The sequence below is a fragment of the Azolla caroliniana genome, unplaced genomic scaffold (genome assembly GCF_043228905.1).
Source record: "Azolla caroliniana isolate FFs.n. ecotype wild unplaced genomic scaffold, voAzoCaro1.0.p SCAF_15, whole genome shotgun sequence".
NCBI classification, from domain to species: domain Eukaryota; kingdom Viridiplantae; phylum Streptophyta; class Polypodiopsida; order Salviniales; family Salviniaceae; genus Azolla; species Azolla caroliniana.
Window position 1 is genome coordinate 15,767,528 of NW_028230450.1, and position 22,005 is coordinate 15,789,532.

A 22,005-nucleotide genomic window follows, 5' to 3' on the forward strand; every position below is an offset into this window, starting at 1 on the left:
ATATATGCATATGCTCTCGATTGACCATAATAAGTGCATTCTCTCTGAACTTGATTGTCTATCAACCAAACTCAATGTCATTAAAGCAAGTAAACCAAATATTGCTAAGGGATTTACAATAATTAAGTGCCAAGAAGGCAAGACAACATGATGAGCTATTGAAATCATAGTAGGAACCATAGTATGTACTATGAACCATGTGTACCATACGTGCATTTGCATTCGAGAATGTTTCAATCACTCGAGTATGGTAAATACCATAATTTTGTATTCTTTATTTATTATAAGGTAAAAAAATTTTAAGTGAGAAAATTAAGGTAAAAAGTGTAAAAAAAACATAAGAATGTTTTGATAACATACGCATTCGTATGAAAAAGAATGTTTTCCAATGCATTCGAGTGTATTACGTATTATGGTATGAACCATATGAACCGTTCGCATTCAAAGTATGTTTAGATCATTCAAGTATGGTAAAGACCCTTGAAGTAAGGGAAATACCATACTTTTGTATTCATTATTTACTATAAGGTAAAACTTTTTTTAAGGTAAAAAAGTGTGAAAAAAAATTTAAAACATCCACAAAAAAACATAAGTATGTTTTCTTAACATACACATTCATTTTCAAATATATGAAAACGAATGTTTGAGCAGAAGGATGAGAATATTATGTTCTATGATTGAAATAGAGTTTTCAACTTGAAGCAACTCTATTATCTTCATATAAAAAAGACCCAAGTTTCCAAATCCCCAAAACATGAACCAAAAGTCAACGTTGTTGTCTTAATTCTTGTGGGATCACTTGTAAACATGTTCCTTGCACAAGATCACGTGTTGGTGTTTGATGACTGAGTGGGCCCAAATGCAAAGTGTGCGTTAAGTGTTGTGCAAGAATATATGTGTTTATGTCACGGTGAACTAGTGTTACATGTATATTCTTATAAACGTGTGTATTCTTTATAGGCAAGTCATCCCAAAATTTACAGTGTGTATTCCTTATAGGCAAGTCTACTAAATAATCAAATGTTGCATACAATAGATTGTAAACGTCGAGATGCAAGTCATCCCAATTTTTGTTGTTTTCTTTTCTAGAATCTCATTGAACAATTATATCAAAATTTATGCTTGGCTCTTTGGTGACCGGTGGAAAATCAAATTGGGATAAGCTTCAAGATGAAGTTGTGTAAAGCTAGTGAAGAGTTGCCCTAATCAAACATCAACATTTGGATAACAATTTAAATCAAATATCGCCACTTGGATAACAATTCAAATCAAATATGAGCACTTGGATAATAATTCAAATCAAATATTGACACTTGGATGAAGTTATATAAAGCTAGTGGAGAGTTGCCCTAATCAAATATTTATGGTCCTAACATCCACAATCAAAGTTGTCAATGATAACACACTCCACGTAGATGACATTGTCTTGCTCTCGGAGTAGGAACATGACCTACAAAAGTATCTTAATGCCCTAGATGACTTTTGTACACAACGAGGATTGGTGGTGAATCTAGCAAAAACTAAAGTCCTTATCTTTCATACATCATCTCGAGTTAAGAGTAAATGTCACCTAATCCTCTCTCATAAACTAGTTGAGGTAGTTGGATCATATGTATACTTGGGAGTCACTTTTAGTGCTCGCTCAGGTAAATTCTCGATGACCTAGGCAACCAAAGATAGGCTAACGAGAGGGTATGCATCCCTCTCACTCTTAGAGAGACAATGCCACCATGCATACTTTCAAGAGCCACAGACTAAGGGATGTCTCTTCGACTCATTAGTGACCCCTTCCCTCATGTATGCATCAGTAGTATGGGCTCCAGGTCTACCATCTTTCATGTGGACGCAATTAGAGAGACCTTTGGTGACAATGTTATCATCTCAACTCCGAAGCAAATCGACATTACTACATGACATTATTAGAGCAAAGTTTAGTTTGCCCCTAATGTTAGTAGAAGCATTTTTTCAAGTGGTAGTTTTTATTCATCGGATACATAGCCAACAACAAGATAGGATATCCGTCGAACCTTTGAGGCATCCTGAACCCTACATGCGTCTGGAGACACTAGCTCTTGGTATGACACTATGGTGAGTTGGTTACTTGCAAACGGCATAGACATTAATAACCTACCTCCCCTTAAGTACAACCATGGGACTGATCAAACTCTAATATCTCATGAAGACCGTAACAAAGTGATACGCCAAGAAATATGGCAAATTTACACTCGATATAAATGGATCACCCCACGAGAGCCACTCCCATCTAAAATGTTGTACTATAACGAACACTTCTTGCACTTCTCTAAGTTAGGTTTTATTACATGACCAAGATATCTAGATACATTCTTATCAAATGCACTAAGGGTGGCCATTGGACAACTTAGGAGATCATCTCACCAACTTGAGATTGAGAATGGTCGGGCTAATAGAGTCCCTAGAGAGGAAAGGCTATGTAGGTTATGCCACATAGAGATAGAGGATGAGTATCACTTCACATGCAAGTGCCCAACTTATGCTGAGATACGGGCGGAATACCAAGAGATATTAGGACCCTCTCCCACCCTCTCCAAACTATTAGATACCCCGGATGTAAAGAGACTAGGTAGGTATATCTTAGAGCTAAAATAACATAGGGAGAATAAATTACAAAGTGTTAACTATAACCCTTTTACTATTCATCATGTAACTAGTGTAATTTTTCAGGAACAAGGGGAGACGATGAATGTGGATATACTTACGTGGCTCAGCCTCTCTCTTAAGGAAGCATAAATGCAAATGACAACTAAATGCCCTTGGATGTTGGGCTTCAAAACAAGTCAACACGGAGTAGAAAAGATTAAGAAGATAAGGGAATGTGAGCTACATAAAGTAGAAGCTATGGTTGGGGTACCTTTCACATTGGGACCATGGACCACATCCACATCGAAACCCTTTGACCTCCCGCTTCTCTTTGAGAGACTTGGATGGAAATGAAAGTATGCCTAGTATAACATCATTTTCATTGTAAAACATGTTTTTTATATAGAACAAGGTTGTTATTTTACTAGAATTATTTAGCTTAAAACTCTATTTTTATTTTTAATTTTTACTTTTGATGAATGGGTAAATATCCCATTTTTTGTTGTAAACCATTTGTCTCATGGGCCAATTTTGGCCTTAGAAGACGTTAATATATCTTTCTTTCTTTCTTTCCAATGACCCGAATAAAATATACATTTAGCCCACATTTATTGTGGATGATATCAAATTTGTCCTAATGCACATGCATGTTTATTTATTCTAGGGCCCTACCACATGACTCCACGCTCTTTAGTAACCTAACCACGATTAATGACCGATGCCAATGATTTCAAGCCGCACAAGCATGTGCGTTTATTCCAGTGTTCCACATTAATTCACATGGTCAATGTCAATGATTTATTTCATGGCACAAATGCATGGTCGATTGTTTGAGTTGCCAATATCAAGTGATGAAACTAGCCATAGATAATAAGAGCCTTGAAAAAGAAAAAACAAACCCCATGAATAATCGATGTACGAGAAGCTTACTGATTGCCCCATGATCTCAGGGCAGGAATTTGATCAATGGTTTTGCGGCAGATCGATAGGAGTTTCTGGCTCAAAACAAACTGGTCGGGCCGGGCCCAAAGGTACGACCGGCCACAGATCGATGGTTTTGTGGTCCGTGGTACAATCCATTGGTTCTGTGGCCAAGTCAATACAAGTTTCGGACGCAACGAGGGATTGACGGCATGATTCATGTTTTTCGCGTAGACATGTCAGCAGAATCCAAAGGAAATGGAATTTCGATGCTTCAGAATTGGGTGGAGTGGCCATAATCCAGCATACAATTGATATATATAATAACCCAATTCAATTCTAGGTGGGAGTGTCAGAAATTGGATTTTGGTTTCTGTCTGCTTCTGTCTAAGCTCATGTGTTGACCAAAGATGTAAATATTTATGGCTTCTTGTTCTTAAACAAAATGCTGTTTCTGTAGTACTCGAAAGGACGATCGAGTATGTGTACGGATCCTGCTTCACCCATGTTTTTGTAGAAGGAAAGGAAAGGAAAGGAAAGGAAGAACAGGACATGGAGAGATGGGCAGGATCAAATGAGAGGAAGACATATTCTAAGCATCTTCTGCACAGGCTTCATAGCTCTTGGAAAGACAAGCAAAAGCCTCTGGACCGCACTATTGACTTCTGGAGACGATCCATCTGGGTCTATGCAAGCTATAAGGTATTTAGTATTTATATATATCCTTTTTTTGCAAATTGCATAAAATCATTATATATATATATATTATCCCCTGCATGATCTGTGTTTAGAATCGTTTGTAATACATGAGCTTATGTGGGCACAGGAGAAATGCATTTTTTCTATAATAAAAAAGCTCTACTCAAAATGATATGTTTGTTTGAGTACATGATACCTTCACTTGAATTTGACTGCCCTCACCCTATCTGTATGAATATATAGAGTGTGCATCCTGATCATGCTAAATAAAACATGTCTAGGAGAATCACTCACAAAATATCTGAAAAAATATCATGTGCAAAAGGGTTCAGATATGTTTTCTTTACTACTCGCCTGGGTGCCCGTTTACATGTATGAAATCATAGAAAAATGATGTGAACATTACCACAAAACCTGAAGCAAGTGTAGAAAAGTTATATAAATCAGTAGTGGATTTTATTGGCTTCATAAATATTTCTAGATTCTCTCCATTCAACCCCCTTGGATAATGTAGGTGTGTTTAATCAACTGTATTTTTTATATACATCTTATTGACGTGTGGGAATATATATGGTTTCCATTTGTAAGCGCACTATGTATTACTTTCTTTATTTCATTTCAGATTTGCCAAGTGCATACTCAATTTTTACACAAGGACAAGCAAAATATAGTATGGGAAATCCAGCATGAATGGGCAGCTGAAAAAGTATATGACTTATGTTCTGAACTTGGAGGCTTCTTTTTGAAGGTTCATTTCTATTTCTGAAATATTGGATTTTTCCGATTAAAAAACCTGGTGAATGAAATCTAAGGAATTTGTTTTTGACAACCAAGGTAGCACAAGTGATTGGCAAACCAGATTTAGCTCCAGATGCTTGGGTCAAGAAATTGGTGACACTTTGTGATGCTGCACCAACAACACCATATTCAACTATAATTCATGTTTTGGAGCAAGAGCTCGGGATCCCAGTAGATTTACTCTTTGAGGAATTTGACAAGAACCCAATAGGCTCTGCATCGGTGGCACAGGTGCAAAACGCGCACATGCACATATTTTCTCTTCAGTTAAGCACGTTAAAAACATCCACAGTATATACTTTACAAAGGATCTCTAGGCATACTCACATCATATAAATGACAATATTTTTGCTGTAATCTCTTGTTGAGTGATACAGGTCATTCCCTAAACCCTAAACCCATATTTTGTTCTCTTTTCTTTTTAGGATGACTATTCCCCCCTGAATTGGATATTATCCGGTATAACACACTTTCTCTCTGGGATCAGATTCTCCCCTGAATTTTATGATATATCATTTATCACACAACTCTCTTGATAGACTTATCTACTACCAAAATAGTTCTTTCATTTGCTTGTGAGGGTAGTTTTTTGCATTTTCATACTATTACATTGCAGCTTTCAGATCTTTTTGTATGGAGAAGGTATAATACATTATTGTGACTATGATATTTTGGGTTCCTTAGTCCAATTTTAGAGACTTTGATCTGGATCGACCTATGCTAGAGATCTTTTCAAGACAAAATTATAGTATATCTAACTTGAGAATCTCACATGTGCGGAAAACCAGATTCTTTAGCCTCTTTTTATCTTATTTACTTTTATATTTACTAGTAATATTTATTTTATTTTGATTTTTTGTTCTCAAAGACGAGACAACACTTAGATGTAATTTCTTGTTTCGTCTTATAGACCATTTTGGCCTCTTAAAAGACATTAATATATCCTTCTTTCTCTCTCTATCAATGATTGCCCACATGATAAAGAGCAAAGCATCGGTGCCCCATGATATAATCTTGCCATTGTAGGTGCTTCCCTTGCTTCGGAGACCTCTCCATTTTGGATCGACCTATGATAGAGATATTTCGAAGACAAAAGTTACAATATATCTAACTTGAGAATCTCACATGTGCCGAAAACCAGATTCCCTTGTCTCTGTTTATCTTATTTACTTTTATATTTACTGAGTAATATTCATTTTATTTTGATTTGTTGTTCTCCAAGATGAGGCAACACTTAAGATATAATCTCTTGTTTGGTCTTATAGGCCATTTTGGCCTCTTAAAAGACGTTAATATATCTTTCTTTCTTTCTCTCTCTCTCTCTCTCTCTTTCTAGTGCGATATGTTTAGTTCTATTTATTTTGGGTTTTTGTTCTCAAAGATGGGAAAACATTGTAAGATGGTATCTCTTATAGGAGATTCTGGCCTTTTAAAAGGCATTAATGTAGTTTTCTTTGTTTATTTTGAATGGTTGTGAGTATACAATGGTGTGCTTGATTAGGATATTTTCAAATCTCGAGAGGAAGATTCAAGGGTTGTCAAAGTCATTGCATTATGCAGGCACAAATGCCTTTCCTCACATCAGAATCAGCAATGCATCCATGTGGTGTAACTACACGAAATCGTTGGTATGATAAGAAATGTTGTGATTAAGGAAACACTTCCAACAGGAAATGACCTGGAGGATTTGTACATATTATATATTGACAAACAAGATCAAACTTCCAATGGCTGGTGAGGAAGAAGAATGTATCATATTTGGCTAAATATGCAGCAGAGGTATACAGGCTGTTATTAGGACAAGAAAGTAAACAAACATGGAAAATGTTTAATGAGAGGAAGCCTAATATACACAACTGACCTCACCACAGGCTTGACATAAATATGCAAAGATACTCTTTGATTCCTCCCCCACCCACATTGCTCATACCACATGGAATCCACCTTTTTTGTTCCACAAAATGTGTGAAATACCAGTGACCAGTTAAAATTTGTAAAGCCCCAATGGATTTGTTGGTGAGGATTTTATCTATGCCCATGATACCTTGCTCCTGCTTCTTGCACACATCTTTAACAGAGCAATGTGTGAATGTTTCCCTACTAGTTGAATAAACATACCATTGTACTCATTTTCAAGAGTGAAGATCCCATGATGCCCAACAATTATAGAACTAGAATGCTTGGGCACTTCTTGGCCAAACTATATGGTTTGATCCTAAATTCCGAATTGAGTGTATGAGCAGAGAAAGATGGTTGCAATTCAATGAGAAAACAGGTTTCCAAAAGAGGTTCACAACTTTGAATCACATACTGAATTCGTGAGCTTTTATGAAGGTTGGAAGATCCCATAAAAGTTGGGGCTATTGCTGCTTTATGATCTTCTGGAAAACCATCAACATTGTACTGCAGGCTTGGCCCAAGCAGTGACTAGAGGCCCTTGGCATCCCATTGGATATGGAATGGAGAATCATGCACTATATGAATCTGTTTCGCGGAAAAGAGCACTCTCCTATTGGGTTGTCAGAGTTTGTAGCTAGTAGTCAAATTGTTACACATAACATTAGAGAGAGAGAGAAGGCATTTAAACAAGGAATACAAGGAATATCTTGGAAAAGTGGAAGAGAGAGAAGGCATTTAAAGTGTTGCAGATTCTAGAGAGAAGAATCTAGGAAGAGAGAGAACGTAGAAAAGAGATAATAAAGATGAAAGAGAGTGCAGGTCTGGAGTTGCCACCCTCGAACACCTCCTCTCAGCTCTAGAACAGTGATTCAACATTGAGTCGAATGGTGGCTTGAAGCCACTTGGGAAGTGGTGGAAGTTGGTGTGTAGAGGAAGGGGAAATGATTGGAGTCAAGGGAGAGTTTGAATTGTAGGCGAAGTTAGAGGTTGAGTAGGAGTGGGAGGAGATGGAGGGCTTGAAGGTGAGCCATCTTCGTCAGAAATAGGAGATTTCGGAGCAGCTGGGATTTTAACCGTGAACTTAGGTGAAAGCCTAGAGTCATTCAGCTAAGACTCCACAAAATGAACATCCCTAGAGATGACTAGGGACTTTGATTCTAAATCCCATAACCTGTAGGCTTTAGATTGTGTGCTATAACCAAGAAACTTGCATTTCTTGGTTTTGGACTCAAATTTAGTCCATTTATGATCTGAAATGTGAACATAAGCATCACAACCAAAGACTTTAAAATGAGAAACTGAGGGCTTTACACTTGTAAATGCTTTTGCAGCAGTTGATGATGTAGACTGCTGTGTTGACAGCTTCACCCCAAAACGAGAGAGGAGGATCAGATTGAGAAAGCATTGTACGAGCCATCTCTTGGGCTGTCTGGTTCTTCCTTCCCACAAGACCATTTTGTTGAGTATTGGGTGTACAAAATTGGCGAGCAATGCTTCGTTGCGAGAAAAAACGGTGGAAAGACAGCTTCACCCCAAAACGAGAGAGGAGGATCAGATTGAGAAAGCATTGTACGAGCCATCTGAGTATTGGGTGTACAAAATTGGCGAGCAATGCTTCGTTGAGAGAAAAAACGGTGGAAAGCTTGGGAGAAACTCTCCACCATTGTTGGGCCTGATCTTTGGAACTTTCTTTGATGTCTCGTTCTCGACAAGAACCACCCATTCTTGAAATTAGGTGAAGGCTTGAGATCTCTCCACGAGAAATTAAATCCAAACCTTATGGGAGAAATCATCAATGATAAGCATGAAGTAGCGTGCACCACCAAGAGTAGTGGTTTTCATGGGACGACAAAGATCCATGTGCACTAACTCCATATTAGATGTTGCACTGTGAGTGGCTTGATGTGGGAAAAGCTTTGGATGTTGCTTGCCATGAAGACAAGCCACACATGGGGTATTGGGAGTTTTGAAAATAGGAAGACCCTTGACTAGCTGTGAAGAGGAGAGCTTTGAAGAGAATCGTAGTTGAGATGACCAAACCTAGCATGCCACAATGTGGGATCTTCTTGTGCCACCATGGCTGGACAGCCTTGAAGAATATGAAGAAGATGAGATTTGGATTTTTCCAAGGGGCTGTGGGAACTTTTCAGGCGGTATAAACCCCCTTCTTGTGTGCCACTAGCTATCTATACCAAGGAGAGTACACAATCCTATGCATATTTAGGAGTAATGTTCACAAGGCCTTGAATATCCCTATGAGAGGCTGCCTGTGCTCGACTTTCTCGTGGATATGAAGCCCCTGGTACTCTTGGAAGATAATGTGGACATTTATATCTCGAACTAATTGTGGTAGTTTGATACACTCATAACACCAAGTCTGCTCTCCTAGGTAGAAGGTTGGGAACTGAGCCTTTGTAGACCACAACTCACTAGATTTGAAGAGAGACCTTTAGTCTCAATGAGTTCTTGCATCATAAGGAGCAAAGCTTTGGTGCCTGATGATATCATCCAGGTAGATATAGGCGCAGCCCCAATAATGTCCACAAGGCATATTCCGAACAAGACTAGCATTTATATCATCAAAATAGTTTCCTGAACATGGAGATAGTCATTGTTGGTATATTGTCACATGGCATAAGTATAAACGCCCTACCCCCAATCCAATATAGCTTGGATTGTCCACACTTGAACATTACCGGAGGAAAAAATGAAGTTATTTGGACTGGTATCATTACATTGGATAGTGGATCAGCCCCACAACATTTCTTGGTAGGAAGACAGCCCATTATAAGTACTTTTTACACACCTTGCACGATGGGTTTACCATGAGGTGTTCAATACACATTTCTCTTGCACTCCCTAGTGTTATATACAACAGTTTGGAACCTCTTCACATGAGTTAGAGATTGAAATAAGCAGATCTGCGTGCTAATCTATGTAAGATCTGCCAATCTTGTCACCGGGGGATAGAATCAGAAGAATGTCTCTTGCCATTGTGTTGTTTTATATGAAATAAGAGGAAAATACCACTCCCTCTTCAAACAAGGGTTTGGCTCCCTCAAGTTAATGGAATATCAAGAAAAGTAGTTGGAAAATGATCACAACTGCTCATCAACAAATAACCATCACAACTTTCTTTGTCTCACTCTCTCCTTTTCATGCTACAAGTCATCAAGAGCCACATAACTGGGGTCTCAATAAGGACACTAAAAAAAAGGTTACAATAGATCAGGCATAGAAATTAACATATATGTAGACCACTGCCATTCGGGATCGCAGCCTGATCACCCTTATCATTGTCAAATACAAGCCATTATCATCCAATGCTTAGGATGCTTCCCTTTCTTCGGATGTCTCTCCATCTTGGATCAGCCCATGCTGGAGATCTTTTGATGATAAAAGTTTCAGACTATCTAAGTTTAGAATGTGAAGTGCTTAGATAGCTTGATGCTTTAGTATCTTATATTTACTTTGGTTTATCGTTCTCAAAGATGAGAACATTGTAAGATTTAATCTCTTGTTTGGTCTAATATGCCATTTTAGCCTCATAAAAGATGTTAATATAAATTTCTTTGTTTCATTTAAACTCTCATGTAGGTTCACCGAGCAAGAATCAGGGGAGCAAAAAACTATGTTGCAGTAAAGGTATGTATGTCTTGCTAATAAAAACATGAAACCCTTGATTAAGGCTGACTGATGTAAAAGATTTAATTGTGAGATGTCTAATAATATGCTGGTCAGGTGCAACATCCTGGGGTTGAAGAACTCATGATGACTGACATACGGAACCTGAAAGCGTTTGCTGCTTTTGTGCACCGTTTTGATGTAAAGTTTGATATCTTATCAGCATTATGCGAGCTTGAAGAACAAGTATGTTAGTTGATTCTATGAAATTCATATGTAAGATTGTCTTTCAAGATATGACGTCTATAATATTGGTTTACTTGAGAAAGGACTATCATGAGCATTTCCGATGTCTCGTTAATGAATTCATCATTGTGTTATTAGGGCACATGATAGGTTGCTGGACTCACATCCCTTGAGTATTTATGACCTTTCATAATAGTTTGTTTGGACTTACTAGATCTTTCTACTTAACAATAATTAGAAGCTATTCTAAAGCATTGGAAAGACAAGGGGGTTATTTCTCTCAGCAATGTGGCTTCCTAGGTTTATGATAGTTGTTCACATCAAGCAATTGAGATTGTTTTACATCAAACTTATTGAAGATTAAGTCCCAAGGATCACCTTATGAAGGTTATAATTCTATTCCAAATGACTGTGAGTTAAATGATGATATAAAAGTGATTCCAATGTTAAAATGTTTCCATTGCATAAAAAATCTAGTAAATTTTTGCCTTGTAAGTATATAAAAATACTCGCTAAAACTCTGACTGGGAGTCAAGACTACGATAATAGAAAAGATTTTTGTTATAATTTCCACATGCAACTAGAAAATTACTTTAAAATAGAGGTAAATATGTTATTCAGAAAAGTGATAACATCATTTGATTGATCAAGAGGTTATTCTGATTTTGTAACATTTAATAATCTCTATTCATAACAAGTTACATGCATCTAATACCTGCATTAATTTGATGCATCTTCTTTCTCATTTCACTACAGGTTGGACTTGAGTTTGATTTTGTGAGAGAGGCAAAATCCATGGACAAAATAGCAGATACATTACACGTTGCTAATCGTGGAAGACCTCCAGTCGTCGTTCCTCGATCTATCCCAGGATTGGTTACAAGGTTTGCATTTATTTATTTTTTCATTATTGAAATGGATATGTGAATTGTATAATATAGCAGTTTTATTCCTTTCCTTCCATGAAACAATTTCAGAATGAACACAAATTACTTTCCATATATTCTGGCATAGAAACTTGATGAGAACCAATGTTTATAACGTTTTGTCTGGATATTCCAGACAGGTTTTGACAATGGATTTTATTGAAGGTTTTCCGCTTTTGCGGTTAGGTGAGGTGATGAAAGAAAGAGGCATCAATCCTGATGGAGCTATCGGAAGGATTGCGCAAAGGTTGATCTCCAAAACATATAAAGCTTTTATTTATTTATTCTTAATTTATAGAAGAATAGAATGTTTGGGTTGTCCCATGCTGGATATTTTGCAATTATTTTTAGCGCAAATAGTCAAGAACAAGAGAACAAAGTTTTATGAAAGAATTCCTAAGTAGATCAAGATTTTCGGTGCTCAATCAAGACATTTATTAATGATTTTTACAGGAAAATTCTTAAGGATTTGACAACTGCTTATGGACAGATGATTCTAAGGGATGGATTTTTTCAAGCGGATCCCCATCCTGGAAACATTTTAATTACCAAGGAGGCTAGGGTAAAAACCTTTACTTCGATTCTCTCAGTCTAGTTTTTTGAATTGATCCTATTAAAGGAAATCTCACATCTTATTTATTTATTTATTAATACATTCGTTGCTTTGAAAGGTCGCTTTGCTAGACTATGGTCAAGTGAAATGTTTATCGAATAGCTTACGGCTTGATTATGCAAAGCTAATTTTGGCATTGAGTGCCGGTGAGCCCTTTGAGATTGGCCGATGCCTAGAGTAAGTCACATTTTCAATCGATTAATGAAAATAAAAATTCCTGATTTTTTGTCACATAAGTGGTAAATTTCTCATAATAAATTAATAGTATTTTCTTATAATTTCCTATTACTATTTTTCATGCATAGAAAAGAAACACTTCAGATTAATAAAGAAAACTTTTATTTCCAAGTCTGATTGGTAAAGGTTTCCAAATCTCTTCTAGGTTTACAGATCTCACACCAATGAAAGCTTTTCTTGCAGAAATCTTGGAGTGGTGATTTCCAAGAGAATCGAAGATGACCCTGTCTCATTCATGCTTTTGGCAGCAACGATGTTCGACACCAAGTTGCCAAATGGTCAAACAAAAGCAAACCCTTTCCTTAAAGACGATGTGATGAAAAAGTTTCATGTCAAGGTAAATTTTATTTGCTATGCATCTAATGAAAGGTATTTGTACAAGGTCATATATGGAAAGTGATCGCAAATTACGGATTAGAAATATAGAAAGGTTTTTAAACATTTTTGTGGCATTGACAAGTTTTCATATCTCGTGAAAGTGATCCTTGTTATCTTAATGTCAATGCTAAATACTGATGAATGGTGTAGACACAGTTTAATATGGAAGTTTGTATTGCAGAATTTCCCAAAGGAAATGTTCTTTGTGCTTAGGACAATACAGATATTGCGTGGGTTAAGTGTTGGCATGGGAATATCGTATTCTTGTGCCGAAGAATGGCGAGAGTTAGCAATGGAAGCCTTGTCCACATCAAATGACAATGATCAAATGATCCTTAAGGGTGGGTATTTCAAGTGTGCAACATCTGATGCATTTACATTGTTTAATTTTTAATCTGTCCATTGTGAAACTTTTGGTAAACATTTACAGAGGAATCTAGTTCAAATTCGCGTGCAAAAGATGCAAGGGAGCTTATTTGGAAGAGGAAGCGTAATCGACGTTTGTCATGGTCTCGGTGAACAACTCAGTTGATCTCAATATATGGTTGATGTACACTATATAGGTAGAAATTACATGATATGGGGGTAACTGGCTTCAAATTTTGTCAAATGTATATGTTAAGATTATACATAATTCAGTCTAGTCATGACTCATAACCATATGGCTTCAAATCAGGTAAAGCTTATGCGGAGACTCGGGGTTTCAAATCATCATAAACCCCAAGGTTTTGCACAATTAATCACAACCATTCACCACTATCAATTATTAAATAAAAAGAGTATCGATAGTCATTTATCAATTTCTTCAAATGGTTGGACATGGTAAACATATCAAGCACTTCACAAATGTTTGATCACATAAATATACAAAGACAAATGAGAGCTTTATTAATCTAATTACCAAGAATGTCCTCCATACAATATAAAGCAAAGGATAGCTGAGGGTTAATGATGGCTTATATCACAAATGAGAGCTATATCAAGCTAATTACCAAGAATGTGCATAGTACAACGTATCCAAGTACATTCAAGGGTTGCATGATTGGTCAAAATGTAGCTATTGGCTTTTATTCTTGGTTACTATGTAAGGGCTCGGCTCTTGATTTCTACTATAGTCTCATTCCTTTGCTCATTAGGCTTTATTGTTATTGAAGAAATGATATAAGTATTAGTACAAGAATATTCTAACTTGAAATTTTCTGTGTTGACAATTCTTTACAATTAAATATTGTAGAATACAAATGCAAGATATATTATGACAAACCAAAATTGACCATAGTATATAGCTAAAATCACCATACAATGTTGCTTCTCTTTGCATAGGTTGATGCTCATGAGATTTGATCATATAGTTCTCCTATGTCCTCTTGGGCCTCTTGGGGATGGATGATTCCGTTAATCTATTGTTTATTATAGAAAGTTATTCACAATATAAAGAACCTCTTACACACCTTTGGGGGGACAAGAATGCATCACTTTCAAGGGCATGAGCCTATTGAGATCAAGGAAGGTGTCTTCCATGGGGTATCGGGCTTGTTATCTCATACGCAATTGGAGGTGACTCATCAATGCCATGTGGAGCCCAAGGTGAACCTCCAAAGCATGGGTGATACACTCCATTAGAAAATTTGAGCGTTGTAAGAAATGTGTTGCGATGGATATGTTTATGCATTGGGAGTAGCTAACGGTCAAATATATATATAATCTTCAGCGTGAATCGCTCTCATATGTCTTTCAATGACATAATGTGTATAACACCATCTATGGTTCCTAACATACAACATTTAATTCAAAACCAATAAATTGGGATGGGCAACTTTGGATACACTAGATGAACTAGAATACTAACCATATTGAATATATGCGCATCATCACAATCACATTGTCCCAATTCCTCCCTATATTCAATTATAACTCGTCGACTCATATGTACAACACCTCAAAACTAGCCTAAAATGTTCCTAGTGCAAGTTGAATTATCATTTTGGCTGTATTCAAGCCAACAATAGGCCATCTTGTAAGTGATAATCATATCTATTACAAATTTTCTGAACTAGGTATTTCGGGTTCACAAATATCAACAATTGTTTTATCAAAGATTGATTAGAAATATTGCACAATTTAACAAATAGGAATATCAAAAAATAGTCCTTTTTTTAATATTGTTTTCTAAAAACAAATCTGCATATATAAATCACATTGTCACAACAAATCAATGAAATTGTGATAAATACTACAAACATATAATTAGGTGATGGTTACAAATTGAACATGTCAAGCCTAACATATAAAGACAGCCATATGCACCAAATGAAGTAATAAAAGCTAATTTTAGATATTCGTCAACACTTTTTGTACACATTGAATACAAATTAGCAAGACCCATCTCAATCATAGTTTAAAAAGTCCAAAATGTTACAATAGGATTCACAAAACTATTGACCACTTGCTATATTTTAAAATCATCAATGCATTATTATATTGATTTCACATACACTCAAACTTTACTCTCAATTTCTGGTCATGACCATTGATGGCATCACCATTAGCATGGGATACCTTTACACATCGCGAAAGACACCTAAAGATGACACTAAATACACAATAAGTGTTATCATTGCATACTTTATTATAGTTTAACAAATTAGCAAGATCCATCTCAATCATAGGTTAACAAGTCCAAAATGTGACAATAGGATTGACGAAACTATTGACCATTTGCTATATTTTAAAATCATCAATGCATTGTTATATTGATTTCACATACACTCAAACTTGACTCTCAATTTCTGGTCATGACCATTGATGACATCACCATTAGCATGGGGTACCTGTACACATCACGAAAAGACACCTAAAGATGACACTAAATACACGATAAGTATTATCATTGCATACTTTAATATATGAGTTGGTTCATTCAGTATCATGAACAGAATACCACGGGCATGAGATAAGACAAAAAAATAGGTGAAGGATGTAGGAGTCATCGTGAAAATGAACAAAAATAACACCAAATATGTAATCTAAGTCTCCAAGCCTTCTACACATTGATATGATATGATAGACTTCTTTATAAGTCAATTTAAAAAAATATGATACGGCGAAGCAAAACATAATCATTGAACTACGTACCCAAGGTTTGCAAGTGAAACACTACAAACAACATTAATGCCAAATGAAACAATACTCTGCATCATTAATCAATGTCCCACGAAAATTTTCACCCAAAACATTTTCAAGAAGGTATAATCATAGATATAAAACACTTTCAGAAAGGTAAGATGGCTGTGTGATTTTAGAATTCTAAACCAAGGTCTTTAAGTAATACAAAATAACCATCTTTTGTCAAGTCCATGACCAAAATGAAACTTGGTCCTGTATGAAAGTTTTACACTCATGTCCAATTGTGGGCTCATGAGAGATTTGGGCTATAATCAACACAATATATAAACATTTTTCAGTACATAACTTCATGAGAAGATTTACTTGTCGTGAATCATGTTACCACAGGATTTAGGTGAATTTCAGGACCAGTATAAAAATAACAACAATTCATTTGTATCAAGACCAATATGAGAGTCAATCTATTCCATCATAGATGGGTTCTGGAGACCCCAAGGCCAGGAAAATTTTGGAGTTTCACCCAATCTGCAAACATTTTGCAGTCTGCCAATGAAACTTTCAGTTATTTCAGCAGTTTCACCTTTCAGGGGAAATGTCTCTTGCTACTCTTGAGCTTAGTTTACTAGGGTTCCTCAACCAAATGTGGAACCCACTCTTCTAAATGAGAGTCTTATCAATTTTTTCTTTGGGTTTCAAATACTTGAACCAAGTGACTTTAATGCTAAATACTTGAAACAAAAATTCATTGCATTTCTCGGACTTCTAGCCAGTTACAATCAAATCAACACGAATATGTTTCCAGTGAGTTACAAAGATGCTGAGCAGACTCGATACCTTCAGCTACAAGTTAACTGGTTGTAAGATCTCACATATAATTTGAGCAAACTGTCCTTGCAATGAAAACCTCTCTTTCACAAACATCCAACCAATCACATAACGCAACATGTCCTTGGTCCTTAGAATACACTCAGATAAAAAAGTACTCTTCATCTTCTGAATCTGAGAAAAGCAGAAGAAAACTATTGCAGGTCACTTATTAATCATAAAATTAATTCCAAACAGATCCATATGCATAAGGCATGCAGCCACTAAGAATCTAGCCAATTGATACCTTTACTTAGTTTGACTGATTTTTTTTTCCATTTCCATTGGGCTTTGTTTATCCATTCTTGTCCCTGGCCACACAAAGCTATCGTCATGGTCAGGAATGCAAAGAAAAAAACTAGAAATAGCAGTAAAGGTCACAACCTTCTGCAAATCTTTGTTAACTCCATAACCCGCACAGTACATCTTGCCAACAATCATCTGTGCATCCACATCCTCATTGTTTGCTTTCTTCAAGTAATCTTTGAATGAATGTCTAGCACAATCAGCAACAACATCTCGGAGAGGAACACCCCTTTCTTCCTCGGTCTGTTTTGTTGTCGATTGCATCTTCAATGAAAATTGTGCCCTCCGTACACGCTGCACCTCTTTATCACGAGTTTGATATCGCTGATCTTCATGTTCTTGCCCATCTGATTGGACACATGCTTCATCATGGGGGGATTGGTAGGACAGTGATGAATTGAATGATCGCGATGCGAATCTGCAAAGAAAGCTTTCATCAGGCTGGCAGATAAAGTTAGAGCATTTTCTTGTGAATAAATCTCGGTTTAGGAACCAAGCATACACTCAGAAATCATAGATGAAGTTATTCGCTTCACGAATACGTAAGAGAATCGCCTCTTCCAGATGAGATGGATCAGCTTTCATATATAATTGTATTTTCAAACATAACCAAGGACAAGTGCTCTCAAACAGGGACCAATATTTGATACTCAGGAAAAACGGCAAAACAGGATTTGCTGATAAATTGGTTAAGAAAACGAGTATATAATCATTTTATAACAATAGTTGGGAAATAAAACCTTGACAGTAAGTAATTGTTAGCTTAGACAACAAATAAATCATCATAACATATCTTGATTAGTAAAACCTCACTTTATACCACTAAGCACGTTACACATACTGAAGTGATGCATATGTCATCTCTAGAATTATCTGCCCTCTAATCTTAAGTTTGACGATATAATATTCATCATCTTCTAATGTGTCCTAATTCCTGCTACAGACTTTCTATTATACTGTATAGAACATAAAGGTTTCAAATATTATTCGTCACAACTGTAGAAACTGCATCAAATGGACATGAATAATGAGGGCACATGAAGAAGGAGAAGGGCAGTGTGAAGGAACAGAAGCAATTGAGCACCAAAAGTGAAAATGATCTGATTTTGATGTGTGAAATATAAAATGAAAGGAAGGAGAAATTTATATTCGCTGGCATGGCAGATTTCTAGGGTTCAGAAGCCTGAGAAAGAGGTTAAGGTATTCTGATTTGCCGAAAATCATAAATGCCTTTATGCAATCAAGATATTTTGCGTTTACAGATTTAAGTGCACGAATGAATGTATGAAGAAATAGAAGAAATAATGAAAAATTGAAGTTATATTACCACTAAATAGAGTCCAAAGTCAGCTTGTGAGATCATTCAGAGGGTGTCCTCTCAGTACCTAACAAATGGAAATAACATGAAAAAACGGATGTGCTGAGACAGTGTTATATTCTATGTGATGTAGAAACATGACCTTATGACTAGTTTCAACTATAATTCATTGTGTGGTACATGATTGTGGGTGACAGACAAAGGGAGGATTCGAAACACATGTAGAATGATATTGGGTTGACTGGAAAGGTTATGGATGGATAGGCTAATGCCAACCCCTTTACCATGGGTCAGGAAAGCCCCTGGTTTACTCAAGTCCAACCCTAAACGTGATATGTGTGGTGCAACCCTCATAAAACCATCAATAATACTTCCTTATGCATGTGCAGAGAAGAGTAACTCTACAATTAGGAGTTTTATTTTTGTGGGTTGGGGGGGGAAGGGTCTGGCATGCCAAAAAAGTGTCCCTTTACATACTTACAATACACACTTCGCTTGTAGCATGTGTGTTGCCGAGAGAGAGAGAGAGAGTGAGAGAGAGAGAGAGAGAGAGATCTTGGCCAAAGATACTCCCTCAAATAAGTAAAAATGCCAAAGAAACCCATCCACTTGGGAGATGGTAGAGAGGAGAGGAATGGGTCTCTTGGATCTCCAAAAGAAATTTTTATATGTAGCGCTGGTCTGCTAACTCTGAGAATCGGAGCAAAATGGTGGAATTCTTCGAAATAGAATCACTTCCTTATCTTCTATCACAACTCTCTAAGAATGCGTGCTACATTTATCTTCTTAGTTGCACTCTACAAGTCTGACTTTGGGAATGTGGATAAAGGATTAAAGAGAATACCAAGCTTGGAAATTGCTCAGTTCGATGTGTGACATTTGACTTTCTTCTTCAGATTTCTTCAAAATGGGTACAATTGCATTGGTGTCCATTATTCATAAACTCAGGATGTGAGGACAACATTTTTCTTAATAGTCAACTAGTCTCGGAATCCAACGACATGTCAACAACCTAAATTTGGTTTTACACAAAACAAAGAGCTTTTGATCTATAATTCAGCATTTTTTTTCCTTTTCTTGAATGAGAGAATAGGAATTTCAGAGAAGAACACTGCAAAATTTATATATTCTCTGTAAAATTTGATTCCCTTACTAAATATTTGGCCACAGAATGTTGTACATTTCTTGTCATTAGAGCTTGTTCAGAAATTAGATCACATTTTCAACCTTTTCCCCTGATGCTATTATATTCATTTAATCCATGTGAGGCTTCTACTATTCAAGATTCAAGTGTTGATGAAAAAAGCATACAGATTTCTAAACAAATCATCTGCGAAGAACACAGAATCAAGGATAAAAGAAGGTAAAGATAAAGAATCAAGAAGAAAGCAATACAGTTTTTGACACAACGCTAAGCGAGCATGTAAGGCAAAAAAAGACTCATATTGAAAAGAAGCGGGGGAGGCATTGAAAAAGGAAAATACAAAAAGAGATGAGGTATTTCGGGTTACCTGGAGGGTAGTTTTGTGTGGAAGCAGAAGCTATGGCGAGTGTAGGAGGAGGAGGAGGAGGGGGAGGAGAGGAGAGTGGGATTGAACTTCTTGTCTGCTTTCAGAAGGTCCAGACCTCGAAGGAGTGCTCGTGAGGATGAAGAAGAAACAATGGTCATGTTCCCTGATTCATAGCAGAGCGGTCTCTGTTTTTTTTTCCTGACAGGGGAGGAGGAGGAGGAGGAGGAGGAGGGGTTTGAAGAGGAGATGAGGTTTTTGTTAATTACAGAAAATGCCCTTCTTCTCTTATGAACATCTTTCTCGCTCATGTTCTTCATAAGAAAGTGATGGTGATGGTGTTGGTGGTTAGGATTAGGGTTAGGGTAAATCAGCACTTGAGGTCCTACCTTGTCCATGATTATTACTACAAGATGTTTGCCGTACTGTGGGAAACCCACATAACGAAATGTAGCAGGGCATAAGTTATGTTCTATAGAAGACTCACGAGTGTGGTAGTCCCAAAGTGAGTTGGGACAAACTAGAGTTGCCCCCATCAGAGTTGGGACAATCCCGGTCAGCATGCAGTCCCAATCTGAGTTGGGACTCGAGAAGGGAACCAACCCCAATCCTAGTCCCAATCCCAACATCTAGCCCAACAGCCATATCTTGGCCCATATAAGGAGGAGCTTCTCCTCATTTTGGATCATTCTTACTCTCTGAGCTCATCTCTCTTTCTTTTGGTGAAAACACACAATTATAGTAATAAATATGTGTAAAAACACTACTTACAATGGGTGTGACAATGGAGTATGGTCACCCACTAACTACATCACATGGGTAGTGGAACATGTTGAATTGCCAATAGGCAAGACAAACACTCCACCGAGGAAAGAATTTCCACTTGCTCCAATAAAGAAAATTGTCACATTAGTACTCCCTTCAACTTTCGTAGATATGCTTTCACTCCATGTCTACCATCGAATACAAAAGCATTGCGCATATTCCAATTATGACGCAATCCCCAATATCTCAAAAATAGAAAAACAATCTCCATCTCCAATTTTGGGTCAACCTATGTAAATTGTGCAAACACTTACTGTCTAGGTGTCAAATAACATCATGATAAGACTTGCCAATTTTGAGAAATGTAATTCCAAATCTAACAAGCAATCAGACATTGTATAAATTGATGAGTACTATATTCCATTTGAACAGTGCAAAAGAAGCAATTACCCATTGTTAGTCCACGACGCTTTAGAGCTAATCCCAAAGGCAATCCTCCAATCAAAACTCTCCAAATGAAGACCTTTGCTACAAGTGGCAATTTAGAATTCCAACTACGTTTTAAGATTTGCCACCACCCATGATCAAATTTGTGTAATCGTCATTCTTCTTCAGCTTTAGATGATAACCATCCAAGAGACTCAACAGAGCAATGATACAAAAGATTAGTAGTCACTTGTAACAACGATGTTTGACCCTTTAAATACCAATCAATCCACGGTTGTTCTCCTGTTTGTAGAGGTAAGGGACCTTGCATCAATGGAATATTTCATAGTTGTTGCCAAATAAACCCATAATTAGGCGGAATGCGTAATAATTGTTGTGCTTCAACAAACTCCAAAATTCTTTGAGATGGAGCCTCAACTATATCTCCCACCTCTTTGACCCCCAAACAAAACAAACGATTAAATTGAGAGCGTAATCTCACCTTTCTTGGCCAACATAATAACCGAGAAGACACAAGTAACTCTTTTTGCAAAGAATTACAATGCTCTCTACTAGATGATGGTTTCCATACACATAACAAGAGTGCTTCTTGCCATGAGGTAACCAAGTGTTTAACACATGTAGAGCCCAAAATCCTAGGTGAAATACATCCATTTAGTAATTTCCACCATGAAGCCTTAATTGTTGTCCTCCCACCCTTGTTCTCAATGA

The 22,005-nt window shown here is 36.8% G+C and overlaps 2 protein-coding genes across 4 annotated transcripts; one reads left to right on the forward strand and one right to left on the reverse strand.

Moving 5' to 3' along the window:
• Window positions 1–3,982: 3,982 nt before the first annotated feature.
• LOC147854806 (uncharacterized) lies at window positions 3,983–13,770 on the forward strand. Of its 3 annotated transcripts, none has more exons than XM_087331551.1 (13): window positions 3,983–4,242; window positions 4,862–4,987; window positions 5,074–5,268; window positions 10,534–10,581; window positions 10,678–10,806; window positions 11,563–11,690; window positions 11,869–11,979; window positions 12,186–12,294; window positions 12,404–12,522; window positions 12,766–12,919; window positions 13,142–13,316; window positions 13,421–13,475; window positions 13,637–13,770. In XM_087331551.1, the coding sequence occupies exons 1-13, from the start codon at window positions 4,093–4,095 to the stop codon at window positions 13,638–13,640; spliced, it is 1,503 nt and encodes a 500-aa protein (XP_087187677.1). In that variant the 5' UTR covers window positions 3,983–4,092; the 3' UTR covers window positions 13,641–13,770. The 3 variants fall into 3 exon arrangements, with proteins under 3 accessions (XP_087187677.1, XP_087187676.1, XP_087187675.1); XM_087331549.1 differs by having other exon boundaries at window positions 3,984–4,242; window positions 13,142–13,301; window positions 13,391–13,475; XM_087331550.1 differs by having other exon boundaries at window positions 13,421–13,770.
• Window positions 13,771–16,502: 2,732 nt separating this feature from the next.
• LOC147854807 (uncharacterized) lies at window positions 16,503–20,286 on the reverse strand. The gene is made up of 4 exons (XM_087330862.1): window positions 20,086–20,286; window positions 17,335–17,674; window positions 17,198–17,261; window positions 16,503–17,085 (listed from the first exon to the last, which is right to left on the reverse strand). Exons 1-4 carry the CDS (start codon window positions 20,241–20,243, stop codon window positions 17,054–17,056), a joined length of 594 nt encoding a protein of 197 aa, XP_087186988.1. The 5' UTR covers window positions 20,244–20,286; the 3' UTR covers window positions 16,503–17,053.
• Between the last annotated feature and the right edge of the window lie 1,719 nt (window positions 20,287–22,005).